This window comes from Stegodyphus dumicola, chromosome 3, assembly GCF_044657685.1.
Source record: "Stegodyphus dumicola isolate Sdum_Otavi_A_Nest chromosome 3, ASM4465768v1".
Taxonomy (NCBI): domain Eukaryota; kingdom Metazoa; phylum Arthropoda; class Arachnida; order Araneae; family Eresidae; genus Stegodyphus; species Stegodyphus dumicola.
This window is the reverse complement of record NC_140770.1, coordinates 82,364,742-82,382,760: the sequence shown is the minus strand read 5'-3', so window position 1 is coordinate 82,382,760 and position 18,019 is coordinate 82,364,742. Positions and strand designations below refer to the sequence as shown.

Below are 18,019 nucleotides of genomic sequence, written 5' to 3'. Positions count from 1 at the left end.
ATCCACAAAATTTCATAAGACTCATCATTATGCAGAACATAAGATTTTGTATTTGTCTTCCACGCAGCTTCATGAATAGTCAATTCTTAGGGTGCTTGCTGCCATCAGGAAAAACATACAACCTTTATATTCCCTTCTGAATTGAATCACTCAGTAATTCTTAACAAACTGAATATTTTAAAAGTAATATATGCATTTCTAAATAATTAAAACATTTATTTTATTAATAGTATATCTAATCAGAGCATTTTAAATGTATTTAATTTTTTCATAATTATATAAACAATTGATGATTTTAGGAACATTTGTAATTTGTGATATGTACAAAAGACATTCTAGATAAAGAAGCATTTACATTTTTATTTTCAAATTTTTAATTGATTTCATTTTTAATTGATATAATTTAAATTACATTAAATTTATACCTTATCCTATTCATAATTATAGGCATTTGCAGCATTATTGTAAAAGATATTTTGTATGCTAAATAATTACATAGCGCAATAATAAATTTTTTGAAGTCTTCTCCTTTTAACCTTAAGAGAAATTACTTCAAAGAGTTAATAATTTTAATCATCTGCTTAATCACTTCAATTTATATGCAAGCATAGATTTTTAGCAGAGGTCACATCAAAAGTTCCAGGAATTAATGCAAAAATTATCATTGCATAATTTTTTCATCACATATGAGTGGCTTCTAGTACAAACTATTGCATGACAGCATTTCACACCTGTATTTAATTTGAAAACTTAATACTAAAAAATATATATTACATGTTTACTTCCACAGTTTATAGCTTATTCAGTTGATAGTACACACTTAAAGATCTCTGAAAAAATAAAACCACCATTTCAATGAATTCCAAAGATCACTTTTGTTTATTTGCAGACTCTGAATTCAAGTGACATTTACTTGATAACAATAAAATGATTAACAATTAAAAAAAGTACTCACAAGATTTTAAATCTGAATCAATATCTTCATAGATGTCTAAATTACTTCGAATTTCTGGAAGTTTGTGAGGAGTATGAGACATAAAATAGTGTTGAAATTTTTTTCCTCTAAACCGAGGGCGACCGGGAAATCTATAAAAAATAATAGATTGTTAATAATAATTTTAAAATTGGTAAAGAATCAAGCATAAAAATTTGTTAAAATAATTTACTTATTTAAGAACTGAGAACGTGAAAATTAACTGACTCACTTTTTCAAAAATTAAGCTTAAACAGCTAAATCTGCAACTCCAAACTCCATTACTTACTTATTACGCTTTTCTTCTGAAAACATTAAATTAATTCAGCAATGTTATAATTAGTCAGAAAGAGTTAATTGTTTGACCTGTGGCCATGAGAATGAAGCCTTGAAATGCTAAGTTTTGTCAAAGGTTTGATTTCTGGCAAAATGGGCTGGCTGCATGGGAGCATCTATGGTTTTTTCCATGCACAATTTAAATAAAAGCCAGTTTCTATCAAAAGTCCTCCACACATGCAAATCTCTCAAGCACACAGTCCTCGCACATTTTCCACAAAAATTTATTAATTAATCAATCATATTCACCTTTCTCATTTTATAAAAATATATTTTGGCATTATTGCATACTAATAAATACAGAGACCAAAATTTTAAATAAACAGCACGTTTCTTCAGCATGTGCGAAAAGTTACATTAAAAAATTATTTAGTGGGGTACTTACGGAAAATCCCGTCTCCCATTTTTGCCTATTAAAGAAAAGACGCCAAACTACGTGTTTTTTCGCCAAAAATGAAAAAGTCTTCTTCAAACATGCTGGGTTTGGAGTAACTTTGATTACACGTGTTAGTTATTATTCTTGAGTAAAGACTCCTTTTTTCCCCTCTATAACGCATTTTCAAAAAAAATAAATAAATAAATAAATATGATCAAAATTTGGGACTTGCCTACTACAGAAGAGCATGCTGTTAAATATTTCCAGAGTTATGGTCTCAAAAAAATGTGTTAATGGCCACGAAATGGCACCTAGCGAAAATAATTGCTTTTACAGTATGTCTCCTTAATAAAAAATTATGGAAATTTATAATGAAAAATTAAATATAAATAAATGATAATATAATAAATTTGAAAGAAAAATAAGAAAAGAACATTTTTATTGTATTTAGTATTCCCCCACACACACACACGATGGCCGCCGTTTCTTGTGGTCGACGGGATTTTCCGTAAGTACCTTTGGTGGTAATACAAATTCAATTTGCTTCAAAAAATGTATAAGTCACTGGACAACAACCTGACCTTCCTGACAGAACTTAACCCTCTAAGCGGCATGAGTTTTTAGATGTGTCATGAAGACCTGTATTTATGCAGCATATATTAGCTAAATTTATATAATTGCTTGTTTTAGCCTCTATTTTCACAAACTTAGATTACAGTTATTACAGTTATGTTATTAAAGAAAGCAAAATATCTTAAGTTATAAGCTAATACTATGTATCAAGTAACAAAAAATTTTATGACCGGATAAAGCTAGTCATGCAGCTCAGAGAGTTAAACTACCATTTCAAATACAGTAACTTATCTTTTGTTTCAACAAAGTTATTACTGCATTAACACAATATTAACCACATACATATGACAAAGAATTTTCAGTAGTTAAATAAATGAAAAAAAAACTTTTAAGGATAAGAGTATTGAGAGTGTGGAAGTTCAGCAAAAGGAAGTTAATACAACATGCAAATTTATAATTAAAAAATTTTTAAATATTCATAAAACTGAATCTTTAAGGTAAAAGACCATTCCCCATATTAAAATGGAAAATAGAAAAATTCTGGGAAAAATAAAATGAGGGTACACAACTAAAAAAAAATAAAATAAACAGAGCAGGAAAGCTAATGTAATTATAAATCAAAATATTTATTTATGGATAAAGGGCTGTATTCTGCCCACATTCATACATTTTATGATGTAAAATGTCATCTCTTCTAGGCCTTCCACGTCCTCTCATCCTGAAATGAAAATTGAATAAAAAAATTTGGCAAAAAAAAAAAAGTATTAAATTTTATGAAATATTCTTTTTTTGAAAATATGTTTTATGAAAAATTCTAAATATAACAAAAGTAAAACTAATATGAGATACAAAGCAGCCTATGTCATTAAATGGATAAGAGAAGAATAAGCTCAACTTCCACACATAATTCTTTTTATATTTTTAATTAAACACGCAAGACTGAAAAAAATCTTTTCACAGATATTTTCACACAATGTTCATATTACTGCATTACCCTCTTAAATTTTATTTTTATTTCTTGCAAAATAGCAATAAAATATCAATTCCACAAAAGCAATAAGGAAGGAAGAATATTATCAGGGGTTTCGGATTAAAATTGAATAATTTTATGAAACATAAATTTAAAAGAAAATGACATAGTTATTTCTACCTCATAAAATATATATAATAGAACTCCCTGGCATGATATAAATGTAAAAATATACACATAAATAAATTTTAAACATAATCATCAGCATTAGAATTTTTCTATAATCAAAATATTATAGAGTAACAGAAAAGTAATTATAAAGATGGAAAATCCATAAGGTAAATAACAATCAATGGGTAATCTTTATGCTACATTTATTGTAAAGATTTTGAATTTTTTATCGATAGAATTTGAATTTTCAACTGATTCTATCTATAAATAGAAACAACTAACTCCTTTTTTCCCCGAAAAATACTATAATTTTCCACATTAACTATAATTTTACATAGAATGCATACAATAAAGTACAATAATTTTACATTTAACATGTAACAATATTCCCATTTTAAATCTTACTGCATTTATCTTTTATTTACTGTTACAATTTGAAAGGGATCTATAGTTCTGACAGTATTATCTGGCAGAGTTTACATTTCCTAATTTATAATAAAAATATAGATTAGAAACTCTTACCGAGGTCGTCTGAAATATCTGAAAAAAGAGAGAAACAGTGAACCGTTCACTTATGAAGAAAAGAAATATTTATATAGATAAAGTATTTCATTTATATAAATCAGGTAGATGAAATCTAATGCATTAAAAAATTTGTCTATTTTTACCAAAGATTTTAATAATCCCATTCATCTGGTTTAACAAGGACAAAAAATTATAAACACAATGACAACAGAAACAACTCTTGAAGAATTGCATGATTTTGAAAACAGGTTCAGTCTTCCTTTCGAATTGCAGTTATTACAAAAAAGTTCAATTCTGACAACTATTAATATATGTCTGTTTTTATCACTTATAGTTCAATACAAACACCCACCAGGTTTTTCTCAGTGGAGAAGAATGCCTTTAATGGAGGACCTTTTATAGAAACTGCCTAATTTTAAATATCAAGACTTTTTATAAAAGGTGGTTACTATATTTATTTTCTAAGTAATGACTCTAAACATATATTTCTAATTTCAGTTTCTCACAAATCAGAGAAATGGGAGTACTGAATAAATATAAAAAATAATATTTTACAGAGACCACAAATTTCAGTTCTTAAAATACCTATTTTTAACCCCATTTTACTTTAGTTAAATACAAAATATTCCACTCTTTTAAATGCAAAATTTGAGAAAAAATTTATTGATTTGAATCATTTTTCAATACCAGTCATCATTTTTCAGTACTAACAGAAATTTAAAAATTGTCAATCATCAGAAAGCACCAGCAAAATAAAAATTATGAATTTTGGCAATTAATAGTTCTAAATTTAATAAAACTCCATGCATGGTATAAAAATTTTCAAAATGCAAAATCTTTGCAAAATTTGCATGTATTTCATTTACTAGAGCATTAATTCTTATACACAAAATACAATGCATTGTCTTATGATGCATTTTTTTAAATTCACTGCTGCCAAATGTACAATCCTATTTTTCTCAAAAGAAATTAATTAACTGTACTAAATCAATTTAAAATCACAAGTATGCTTAACCCGCGAGGCACGCGCTTCAAAATTACGAACACGAGAAGGTGCGCTGGGTATGTCATACCCGAAAGCAATTAACACGTTTTAAATTACATTAATAATAAAAATATGAGTATAAATGTGGATTAACATAAAAAACAATGAACTTTAGAATATTTTAAAGGATATAATAAATGAAGTACTTAACATATTATTTTTTCTCTTAGTTTCAAAGATAGCATGGATTGCTGCCGCAGTTGATTTGAGTAATCTTCCACTTTCGAATAACTAGTATTTCCTAGAATTTTAAACATAATGCTTTTAGAACTAGTCTCAACATTCATTCGGATTTTGTTTTTCTTCCATACCGAGCCATTTTTACCAACATAATTTTCATCATTTCATTGATTTTCTAATTCACTATCTAATTCAGTGTCTATATCACTGTCTATTGATGAATTATAAATGCTGTTGTGTTCTTCATCAATTAATTCTTCCTCCTCTTCTCTAAACATTTCATCATCTGCTGAAATGGTTTCTAGCATATTTCTGAACCTTTTCAATTTCTTTATCATAATTTAGATGTCGCGCCATGCTAACTAACTAAGAAAGTGAGGGTGAAAATCTGAGAGATGCAAGACGGCGCGCGGGTGTCACATACCCAAACGGTACAATTCCTGGAAGAACATTCGAAGAATCACTCCACAGATTTCCCAGCTTCATGAATGTGACCTTGAATTCAGCTACAAAAGGTTTTGTCCATTTCCAGGAAAGGGGTTTTGAGATAAGGGACATAGAATATGCCCCCGAGTATCAGATACCCAGTGCGCGTGCTCGCAGGCTAATGATTGTTCAACAACAATAATAGGTGGTTAAAAATGAAAAGTCATGCATTATTTTTTTATTTATTCTGTCACAAGCATAAATCTTAACGTTTTTTTTTAAATATTTTTCATAATTAATGTTGATTATATAAATATCAGAAATTGTGTATCATGTTTGTGATTATTTTTTCAGTTTATGTATTTTTGGTAAAGAAATATATCACGTCTTCAAATTTGTGTTTAAATGGTGTTTAAATAAGCACAAAAGAAATTACATTTTAAGCATTATTTCTTATTATGACTGAAACTCATTCGGTAAAAACAAGATATTTTATTAAAAGCTTCTTCACTGTGATTTGTAACATCAAAAAAAAAAAAATTTTTTTTTTTTTCAATGAAAGCCGTTCAAAGTTTCTTTTTATAGGCAAAGACATTTATCTACTGACTGACAAATGATCATTAGCATCATCATACTTATCCATTAACAGGTTAACTGATTCTAGATGACATATTTCTAATGACAAAAGTGCCAAGACTGCTTATAGGATTCAAGGGCAAACAACAATTAAGAAAGTAAAATGTTAAATCTTGGAAATTTGACAAATTTGTCACTCTAACAGCTAAATGCCTAAGAATGACTAAACCTAAATGCATTTACATGATGATTAATATCAAAATAAAAAAAAAAAAAAAAAAAACTAAACGCATTCTACAGCCTCTAAGTTTTTTAACCATGGCCACTAGTAATGTATATTTTATCAAGTGCAAATTTGTGGTCTATAGCAATTCAATATTTTTTTATTATTATTATTTTATTCATTTATCGTCATCGTTATTATTTAAAGTTCCTTCAAAGTGTTGTGACAATCTTTTCATAAATTTCTTTCCTTACTTTAAGAAATTCAACAAAAGTTAGCACAAGTGCATTTAATGGAACTGATTCAAAATCAGGCCTATGTTAACTATCATGGTTGATGGGATTTTGTAATACATAACGTGGTTTACTTTCGTACACTTAAGGTCTACGAAATACATTGGCTTTTATGCCTCAAACGCATTTCCCAAAAAATATCTTGCACGGTTTTAAATGTAGGCTTTTGATAATGAACAAATTTGGCTTCCTACTGCAAGTTTTTTATACATTCAATAGGTATTCCCTAAGTATTAATATTTTCTGAGCTCTTTGGCTAGTCCAGCATTTACTGTACAATTTTATTCATTAAAAGAACATGGCAATCTTCAGTTCGAGATAAGCTTACCAAAATTTCCTAATTATTTTAATATAAGTTACAGAAGTGATAATCAATAGAACATATTACCTTGCTTCAATATATAATGTTAAAATGGTACTTTTCCGTTTCGTCGGCACAAATCTTGCCAAGCAGACTTTGTTGGCGACAACATACAGTATACACATTAAAAATGTTAACAAATGTTAGTTCTAAGAATGTTTTATTTTGAAGGCATAAACAATTTAATATGGTTTAAAATTTTGCAAAATGCCAATACATAACGACAATAAATTTATAAAAAGATGTTAATTTAAGAATTTACTATACTTTCATGGTTCAACATCCTGATTCGCCGGTTCGTATCACATGACCCCAAGTGATCTCATCTCATGTAAAAAACGCTACAAAAATCTAATTCTCTCAGTAATTAACTACATTAAATTCAAGTTAAATTTTAATTTGGAATACACATTTAAATGCAAGAATTATTTCAATTTGTACGAATAGCTCACTCAGAAATTATGTAAAACCGTAGTGCTTTACTTCGCTAGTGCATTCTCATTAGAATTGATGAATATAACCCGATTTTGCCTTTCCTATATTTTCGCTTTCGGCTGAGCGGTGTGATTGCATCCTAATTGACTTAATTACTATGAATCATCTTAGGGCATAAAATTTAACTATCTTGTAAAAATTATATGCATTTGTATGCCAGTACTGAAAGAAACAATCAATCTGATAAGAAATGGTTGCGACTTGTTTTGAAAATGAGGCGTAAAGGGTTACCAGCGAAGATATTCCATATGGCATCAGTTGTACCATTATTGGCGACTTTATCGTTTGCGCCAGCAAAACGGAAAAATACCGTTAAAACTTGTAACCAATAATATCCAAACATCCACCAATAATCACCGATTCAGAGTCACATAACATTATTGTTTTGATTCAACCTTCTTCACTTTAGCATAATATTTTTTCCCCCTAAATTCTAAAGAGTATCAAAAAATATCTACTACGATTAATGTTTCCCGTTTGAAATTTCCCAATTATTTTAATATAAGTTACAAAAGTGATAATCAATAGAACATACTACCTTGCTTCAATATATAATATAAAAACTTATAACTGTTAATATCCAAATATCCATCAATAATCACTGACTCAAGGTCACATAACACTATTATTTTAATTCAGCCTCTTCACTTCAGAATATTTTTCCCTCTCTCAATTCTAATGAAAATAAAAAATATCTACCATGTTTAATGTTTTCCTTTTGAATGACATCACAACTTTCAGTTTTTAATTCAAAACTGCAGTTTTAGAATCTTACTAACTAAGAATTTCACTAAAGGCATCTGAGCAATTGCATGTATTTTAAGTATTTGGTGAATTTTGCATCAACAGATATTGTCTTCTACCATACTTGTTTTCATGTGTTGAAAATTTAGAAATAAAGTAATCTGAAATTAGAAAACTGTATTTAATGAAATGAACTCAAACCACCTTTTTCAAAAATCCCAGATATTTTCCTGAAAATGATTTTTGGTACTTATATATTGCACATCAACAGTAAAACTGTTGCCCAACAGAGCAATTTAGCATTATTCACTGATAAGTGTGAAGTAGCAACACACTCATAACATCAGCACTTTCGTTTGATTTAATCCTGATTGATTCTCAATAAGCCACCTTTTGCTTTTATGAACAGTGATATAAATTAACTGTTATTACCATATGTTTTCCTTGCTGTTTGAAAAAAAAAATTATTAAAATTTGAGACTTGCTTTCTACGAACAGCAAGCAGTGAATTATTTTCAAAGATATCGGATCCTACCATCAAATTGCATATGTATGAATTTATAATCTGATCAACTGAATATGGAACAGTAACAGATTGGAAAAATTACTGCCTGAAATTTACAAATAAGAGCATTCTAAAGAAACTTTCCAATAAAACTGAAAAGCTTAATAAAATAGCAGAAATCAACAAGAGGCATTAGTTTCTACAAAATTCACACAGGCGCAACTGGCACAAATTAAGCTTAGATTTCTAACAACTTTTACGATTCAATGACAGCCACCTTTCACAGTGGATGGATACTATGCAAGTACCCAATTTTTTATTTATAAAGTTAGAAATATAATAATAAAATTAAATCATGCACAATACAATCACCAAAAACTTACACTTTAGCAGCAACAGATTGTGTAAGGTGATGTTTGGGTGCTAGGTGATGCTTGGCTACTCGTGGACCATCTTTTCTTGGTCGACCTCGTGTCCTTTTCGTCACTGAAGAGTTACCCATTCTGAAATTGAATGCTGTTAGCTCACATGATTTTGGAGAAACATCAGATGGAGAAATGACAGAAGTGGAAAACTCAGCCAATGATATTTTCTGAGAGGCACCCTGCTGGCTTGATATGGAACATTCAGGCACATTTGTATTGTCAACAGCTTCTGCAGTGGTTGTATGATTTAAAGCAGATGCTAACTGATGATTGTATGAAACTGATATTTTTTCATCATCATTGGGATGAGCATCAGTCGACTGCAAATCTATCTCAAGCCTGGTAACTCCAGAATAATCATCAGCCATTTTCATTACATCCTATATACTGAAAATGAAATGTACGCATGTTAAAGGATTGCAGAGCATAATTTATGTAATTTTTACACAAAATTGCAATGATTTTCTTTAGTAATAACAGCTCTATATACATGTGTTTTTTAAACTTGCTACGAGACCTGCTTTCACATTTGTGACTGAAATTTTGAAACTAAATTCAGTTCATAATAAGAATAAAAAATTAATAAATTTATTCATTACATTAAAAACACTCAATAAAATACTACACAATTTAAAGAATGAGAATTCTAAAACATTATTACTGACTTTTTTGGAAGGGGGATTATTTGATTAATTTGCATTTTAACACAAAAATATTTATTTTCAAATAAGTAAACCTGTTATTAGTAAATATGTTCCCTTCAGCAGCCATGCAAGTGCTGCTTCTAGTTTCTAGCATTCTTTCCATAGCCCTTAAAGACACCTACTACACAAAGTAATCAGAAACAATTATACTAGAACTCAAATATATTATCCACCATAATCTGTAGATATATTTCTGGGATAGAGTAAAAAAATTATTTTGCTAAACGTTATTAATTATATGAAGCAATTCTGATGGAATGAGATATTTCCTAAAAATTAAAAAATGCCGATTTTTCTTACAAAGCAAAAAAAAAAAAAATTTAATGGACTTTTTAGTCCTTTCTGGAAAATGTCCTACTTAATTTACCATAATTAATAAATTATGCGCAGTAAAACACTACAAATATTAAAAAAGTATAAAGGAAACATAATATGTGTATAGTACATTACATATAATATTCTAACAAGGTAACTTAAAATGTACGATCCATTAGTATAAAAGAAAAGGATTCTGACATTGTCTAATCTTCAAAAGACAAGAGTGTGATGAGAAAATGTCTGCACAGCACAAAAATATATTTTTTTTTCCTTTTATTTGCAATTTAATGAGTAAGATTTCTCTCCTAATATGCAACCTGTCAATTTTCTGAACTTAGAAGTAGTAACAGTTCTACTTTTAAGTTCTGAGTCACTATCATTGTAAATATGAGCTTTCTCTAGCCATGAAGCTGTCATAGTATAGGCTTAATACAAAGGGAAGAATGACAGCAGAACTAAGACAAATGAAATGAAAAATAAATTGAATATGTAAACAAAGAATGAAGATTCAAATAACTGTGTGACCACAGATAGAACCCCCCCCCTCACACACACACTAGTAAATATTTTTCAGATTGATCAAAACTCTACTGCTGATCCAACAGATGTGAATTCAATACTTTTCAGGGTAAAAGTACAGTTTAGGGTACCCCTTGGCAATTTTTGGCGGCACATGGATACCGATTTTGTGCAATTCTTTGACTCGTTATTTTGGCTTGCCAAAACAGCTACATGATTAAGTAAGGAAAATGTGTGGCAGGAGAATCAAAAATGACTCTTCATATTAAAAATTGCTTAAAAGATATTGAATACTCTTTCTGATTGTATTGTGCTTCATTTATAGTTTGAGTTTTCAAACTATATCTATTAAATACAGTGAAAGAGAACTCAGTATAAGGAACTCATATCACACAAGGTATCCATAGGCTGCTGGTTGCTTAATATTCTAAATTACATATTGTTAAAGCCACTGACTTCACAGTAACAAATGATAGACACAATGTCCAACTATACTTTAAGATCAAGTTAGAGTGCCTCAAATAATGTTTAGTCCTAAGATGTACAATTCATGTCTTCATAGATATGCTACTCATGACTCTAAAATGCTTAAGATATGATACATATTGTGTTTCATGTTTGTACAATATATAAGGGCAAATGAGAATTCATTTACTGTTTCTGTCATGCAGATTAAAAAATTTGCAATGGTATGTTGTCAATAAAATATGGCATGAAAAAATTGATTCCTGTTATCATAGACAGAATTTTCTTGCTTATCACAGATCATTCATGGCAAATCCTTCCTATATCACATCCTTGTGCCTTTAATTTACAAATTTCCACATAATTACCATTTCATTATTACTTGCTTATACTTTTAGTTTACAAATTTTCATATAATTAAACACCTCATTACTGTACATTTCAAAAGTATTTTTAGACTAAGCAAAGCTGTTTGAAATCACGAGATAAAATACACTCGTCCATATGTATTCGTGCTTTTAAAATTTCGGTATTATGCGCTTTCGGAAAACAGGTCTAAAAAAAAAGTCACTCTTACTGACGAACGTTTTTTATAGCTCATAAAAATCAGATGTACTGTTACAGTTTTTTCACTAAGTTTAACAGAGCTCTGATTTTCAATGGAGTCATATTCAAAGTGAATACCCTAAATACAGAATTTATATGTTCTCAACAGAAATAAAACGATACACTCATAAATCACAAAAAAATAAATGATACTTACAAATACAAATATGCATAATAAGTAGAAACAGAAATTTCGCATTCGTTATAATTAAAATAGTATAGAAAATAGTACCCAGTATAAGTTGAAAATATCACATAAGAAAATAATTTGCCGATATTCAAACCTTCACAGAAATTTTGACAAGTAAACATAAATTCATAGAGTAATAAGATTCAGTGCAATCAACCTGAGAGGCTTTATAAATTCATGAAAAATATTAAGTACCTAAATAAATATAGGCAAACTATCACTAACACATTTCTGTCGATCATCATTATTTTAGAATCATAATTGTTCAAGGTGTCTTTTACAGTAAAAACAATGTTCAGTGTCCTCTATTTTACAATACCTAAACATTACATAAATACAACTGATTACTCGAGCACACGGCTGTTAATAAACAACCAATATGCAAACAAGACACTGTAAAGAAAAAGCATAGTAGACATATCTTAGGATACGTTGAGTTGTTCGTATCCTGACTAAAACCATTTGCATTGTTAATCGAAATATATTTCCCACCCGTCCCGTCGTTTTAATAAAAACGTTAATTTTATACCGTTTTAATAAAAGCAATATACTCTATATTGCTTTTATTAAAACGGTATAATAAAAGAATTAATTATATATTATTATATTATTAGAATATTAGAATTATTTATTATTATATATATTATTATAATATTAGAATATTATAATATATTTCTAATATATTATAATATTAGAAATAATACTAATATTTCTTATCCCACTTGATAGAGGTGTACGGTTCAAGAGCTAGTTTGTTATATATTTTCTCCAAAAAAAAACTTGCCGTTATGTTGTGAGAAATTTTTGGAGACCTCCGTTTGAAATTGTTGAATAAAATCAAGCGCTTTAAACCAAGACCAACTAGATATCTACCATTTACTAAATACAGTCCTAGTTCCGACAACAATTCCGTCAAAAATTCCGAATTACTGAAGCTGAAGTAAAAGGCTTAGGGGTCTAGTCTGGACACCGGTCGAGATCGATATCGGAAAACCAGTGGGGATTCTCTTTCCACTCGACAGCAGAAGGGAGAGCGAGTCTGGCCGTCACCATCGAGATAGATAAGGCCTGCGCTCTGAAACGAAACTGGCTTGTGACGTCACGGTTAAGGGACCCTCAGCAAACTTTTTGTTGGCTTTTATAAGTTGTAATTTTTTATTCATTATGTTTTAAGAATTGAATTTATGTTTACTTTTGACATCTGAAGCATCATCCCTTGTAATAATTACTAACACTAATAATATAAAAATTGTCAGCAAAATTTATGATTATTTATTTTAATTGGAAACTAATTTTATATGAAATAACTGTCCTAAGGGGTTAAAAGCATAACACTTATTTCATTACATAATATGTAGAATATCAAATGCAGAGTAAATTGATTCTTGACAGAGTACTGTGTTCTTAAATTTAAATATCAATGTTTTTTGCAAATCATTAAATATCATTTTATCATGATGAAACTTAAATGCATATGTTTAGCTAATATAGCTTCTGTTCACTTTTATATATGTTATTATCATGCAATCAGTTTGTTTAAAAATTTTTATGCAACATAAATCTTTCTGAGAATGACAGAAAAGTTTCTAAAGTAATGTATGCAAGATACATATTAATGTAATTAAATTGCGAAACTGCAAAATGAAATTTTAAAAATGTACAGTTATTGAAGAAGCAGTAGTAATTGAATTCATATGTAGATATACTTGTTTTCATTGTATTTCAATTCAATGCAATTTTAAAAACAATTTTTTTAATTATCTTTTAAATTACAATCTTTAATTTGAGTACGTGGCACCACCAAAAGCTATGTAAGTTAAGTTAAAAAAATTGCTTACATTATACAGAAAAGTTTTGAACATAATGTTAGGATTTATATTTTCTTTTCATGTGGATATTAATAGAAAAAATATTTTCAGAACAGAGGTAACGCTTATAGTTAAATAGGTATGATGTAAATATTTGCAAGAAATTTCAGTTTCTAAAAGTTTTTTAAGTATATCGTATATTTTAAAAATATTTTCAAACAAATTGTGTATAACTTTATTTAAAAAACTTTTTTCCTGTCTTATTTGGAATTTTAATATTGACAGTCTTCAGAGCTATGTAATAAACATTATCTCAATTTAACTACAGATTCTGTCGAATAATTATGTAGCATTAAGAGGAAAACATTAACTGTAATACAGATTAACATACAATATGTAAGTAAGAAATAATTTTAAGACTAGACTATTTAGTAATTTATTACATTCAGAAAAATTTTCTAACTGATATAAGGCATTTAAATGTTAGTCTAAATATTAAGTAGTCTCTTGCATTCGTTTGATGTTTTATAATCCTGCTACATTAATATGATAAATATAAAAAATATGCAATAATTATAGAATGAGAGATAACATGTGTTCCCACTGGCAAACATTTTGTTAAAGTAGTGGGTGAAACAAAAAAATTTGATGCGGTGATGAGAATCAACGAGAGACACAAAAACAGTGCAGAAAAATCAAAGTAAAAATTTTAGCTACTTGAATTTTAAAAAGAATTTTTCTTCAAAGAAATGATTTGCTTTTAAAAGCACCACACCATTCTCAAATAATTTTGTTTTGAAAATAAATACCAACAAAAGAATATGAAAATATTTTATATTCGTATAAGCTTTGTAAAACATTATATTGCCACTTGTAATTTTGTTTTAGACTGATTTTATAGTATGAGAAAGCAATTTCATAGAATAGGTTTAGAAAAAAGGGTGTTTAGCAAGGAAGCTAAACTGCGCGAAGACCGGTCCCCTAGCAGTGACGTAGTAACTCAGGGCGCAGGCCTTATTTATCTCGATGGTGACGGTCTGGCCCCCTTCAAATTCCGCCGGCGGAAAGTGAAATGGAAATTCCGTGCGGAAGTGACGTTTATTGCATAGCAACCAGTCACCTCTACTAGAGCTACTAGAGATACAGGCTGACTCGTCAGCCATTTTGAATCTAAGCTTTAGGGTTGCAATTTAGGTGTGGAGCGGCAACTTTGGCTCTTTAGCGCTGTCCGCTAAAATTTAACATTCTAGAGAATCCGAATTTCAGCTTTCTTCTGCATCCATATAAAAATGTGTGGCTTTTTCCCCTTCTTTTGTCTGCAGTTCAGATTCTTTCTCGTATTTTTTTTTAATTGCCAAATTTCTCGTATGATTCAAGTTATTTTAAAAGTTTCTAAAACATTTTCACATATCATATTTCAAATTTGTATTTTTAGTTAAAAATACTTTCTTTTTGAATTCCTTTATTGAATTTTCAATTTTTTCTTTTAAATACACGCATAATGTTATTCATCTCAAAATGTATTTTTTGACAAGAGCTTTCCCTCAACCTCCATTGATTTAGGATCCATTAATTTAGGACCCTTTATAGTAGCCTTAACTTCTACATTGCTCCAGGCTCAGGGGAAGGGGATAGTTTGTTGTCAAAGGGGCTGTTTCGCACATGCTTATTACTGAGGATGGTGGTAGAAAAAAAAATCGAGTTTGAGTAAATGGTGAAATTTTTCAAAAAAATACGCTGCTGGATTTAGTAAAGAGTATGGGAAAAAGGAATGGGGAACGTTAATGGATATTTTAAACGCAGAAAGAAATGGCCTTTTCAAAACTTCAGGTATGTGAAGAAACGTAAACATAATTTACGTATTATCTTTTGCAAAATGGAAATTTTCTAAAACGTTACATGTTTGTAAACTATTTGTTAACAGGAATTTTATGATTAAAATACATTATTTTGTCTGAAAAGGTAATGCAACAACGTCATAAGTCAAATAATTGAAATATAGCACCGCGTACGCGTGTTTAATATTCCTAATGAATTGGAATCCAAAAAAAATTTTAATTTTTAGCAACCCATGATTATATCAAGAATTTTATTTATTCAGGAATTATACCTATCACGTAGCTACAAATATACTATGTATCGTAGATACCAATAAGCAGTGAGTAAAAATATAACAAACTTTTAACAAAAGTAATAGGAAGAAAAATAAAAAAAAATTAAATAACTATAGGTTAAATCATAAAACATTATCTTGCACACACACACACACACACGCATACATATATATATTTAACATATGCAGTGAAAGGAAATTGCAATACATATTCCTATTCATACCCTTTTTAAATCGATCCCACCAGTGACCGTGTGGTAAAATCGCTGAACACTGGTAGCTCGGTCCGAGGTCCAAATACTGCGAACGGGTTTGTTGCATTACCAACATTAACCAATATATCTGTCTGTCATACCAACATATTTCTCGTAATTTCCAAAAGCATAAAAAATTAAGGCATACAAAACCTGTTTTAAATAAACAACTATATGTATATATAAATGTATTATAAATATATTAATATATGCAGTGAAAGGAAATTGTAGTACACATTCCTATTTACGCCCTTTTTAAGTCGATCCCACTAGTAGCCGAACGGTAAAATCTCCGAATACTGGTAGTGCGGTCCGAGGTTCGAATCCCGCGAACGGGCTGGACGCATGGGTGTCATTACCAATGTATCTGAATGACAGATATATCATTGATAACTTCCAGAAGCATAGAAGTTTAAGGCACAGAAAATCTGTTTTAAATATATATATATATATATAACTGTATAAATATATTAACAGATGCAGTGAAAGAAATTGCAGTACTTATATATTCATACCCTTTTTAAATCGATTCCACCAGCGGCCGGTAAAATCGCTGAACAGTAGGAGTTCGGTCTAAGGTTGGAATCCCGCGAACGGGCTGGTTGTATGGACGTTTTCGTGGTTTTCCCCATGTGTTACGTGTATACGAGCTAGTTTTCCTTAGAATGTCCTCCACGAAGGCAACCCTCACTTTAGGCAGATTGCCCTCGAGGCTTTGCCGTAATTACATAAAACCAAAACTAAGCACTTTTTAGATCTGAATAAATATACATAAAACTGATGTAATATCTAAAAGTAGACCACATTAAAAAATCTGATAGTTAATTATAAATCTTGCATTATAATATTGACAAGAATTTAACCGAAAATTATACAGGAATTTAACTTGTTTTATACAGGAGAATCTAGAAACTATTGTAAATTGACATTGATATCGGTACAGTTAAAACTACTTAAATAAATTTTTTAACTCAAAGCAGTTTAATGTAAATGTTGAATTTAGGATGTGCATAGTTTGAATTATATATAAACATATATAATTCAATAATAATAGTTTGAATATTAATAATAATAGTTTGAATTATATATAAACATATATAATTAAAACTATATAATAATTCTCACTATTACATATAAAACTATTATATGTAATACATTAGACATGCATATTCTTTAATGCATGTCTAATGTATTACATTTTTATACACTATAAATTCAAATAAAAGTAGAGGGAAATACATCATAATTTAAAACATAAAATTTATAAATTTATAAATTACTCATCAAAACATGAAATTAAGTACATTGATATATACATTAGTTTAAAAATTAGAATTTTAAATTAAAAATATGCACCTCTTCTTTATATGTGTAATAGGAAAACACCAAATATATTATTTTCACTAAAATTTAATTAAGGCATTGGTAATGTAGAACCGTCAGCACCAAAAGCGTTATTTCTATAGCGAAATACTCGAGTTTTTCACAAATCTTAAGAACTTAAAATATCTATTACGTACACTTTCAAAAAAAATTCGTGACCTCCGCCGTCCTCAGTTTAGCTCTAAAACGACAGTCAGAAACTTAAAAGGCAGCTGTCCAGCTGACGGAAAAATTTCCGACGCGTCCATCTCTGTAATGATCGAGACGATGACACCAGACTCGCTCTCTGTCGAGTAGATCGCAAAAAGGTACCCGTTCTTCTATCTCGACGGTGTCCAGAGTAGGGCCCCTAATATCATTGGATTTAAACACTTCTTAATCTTTCGAGAACATTCCTTCTTTAGCTCATATTCCAAGAATATTAAGTGAATACAATTATTGCAAAAGAAATTGAATATTCAT

At 29.3% G+C, this 18,019-nt stretch overlaps 1 protein-coding gene across 4 annotated transcripts in view; it reads right to left on the bottom strand.

The window, feature by feature from the left end:
• Nucleotides 1-12,408, bottom strand: part of LOC118192375 (histone-lysine N-methyltransferase 2C-like) — a 284,640-nt gene extending 272,232 nt beyond the window's left edge. For 3 of the 4 annotated variants that reach the window (XM_085813029.1, XM_085813032.1, XM_085813031.1), the window contains exons 1-4: nt 12,195-12,408; nt 9,156-9,584; nt 2,926-2,976; nt 956-1,086 (exon numbers count right to left, since the gene is read on the bottom strand). In XM_085813029.1, the coding sequence (XP_085669155.1) occupies nt 956-1,086; nt 2,926-2,976; nt 9,156-9,571 (598 nt within the window). In that variant the 5' untranslated portion in view covers nt 9,572-9,584; nt 12,195-12,408. The remainder of the gene's footprint in view (nt 1-955; nt 1,087-2,925; nt 2,977-9,155; nt 9,585-12,194) is intronic. The other variant, XM_085813030.1, reaches the window with a different exon arrangement.
• Nucleotides 12,409-18,019: the final 5,611 nt, after the last annotated feature.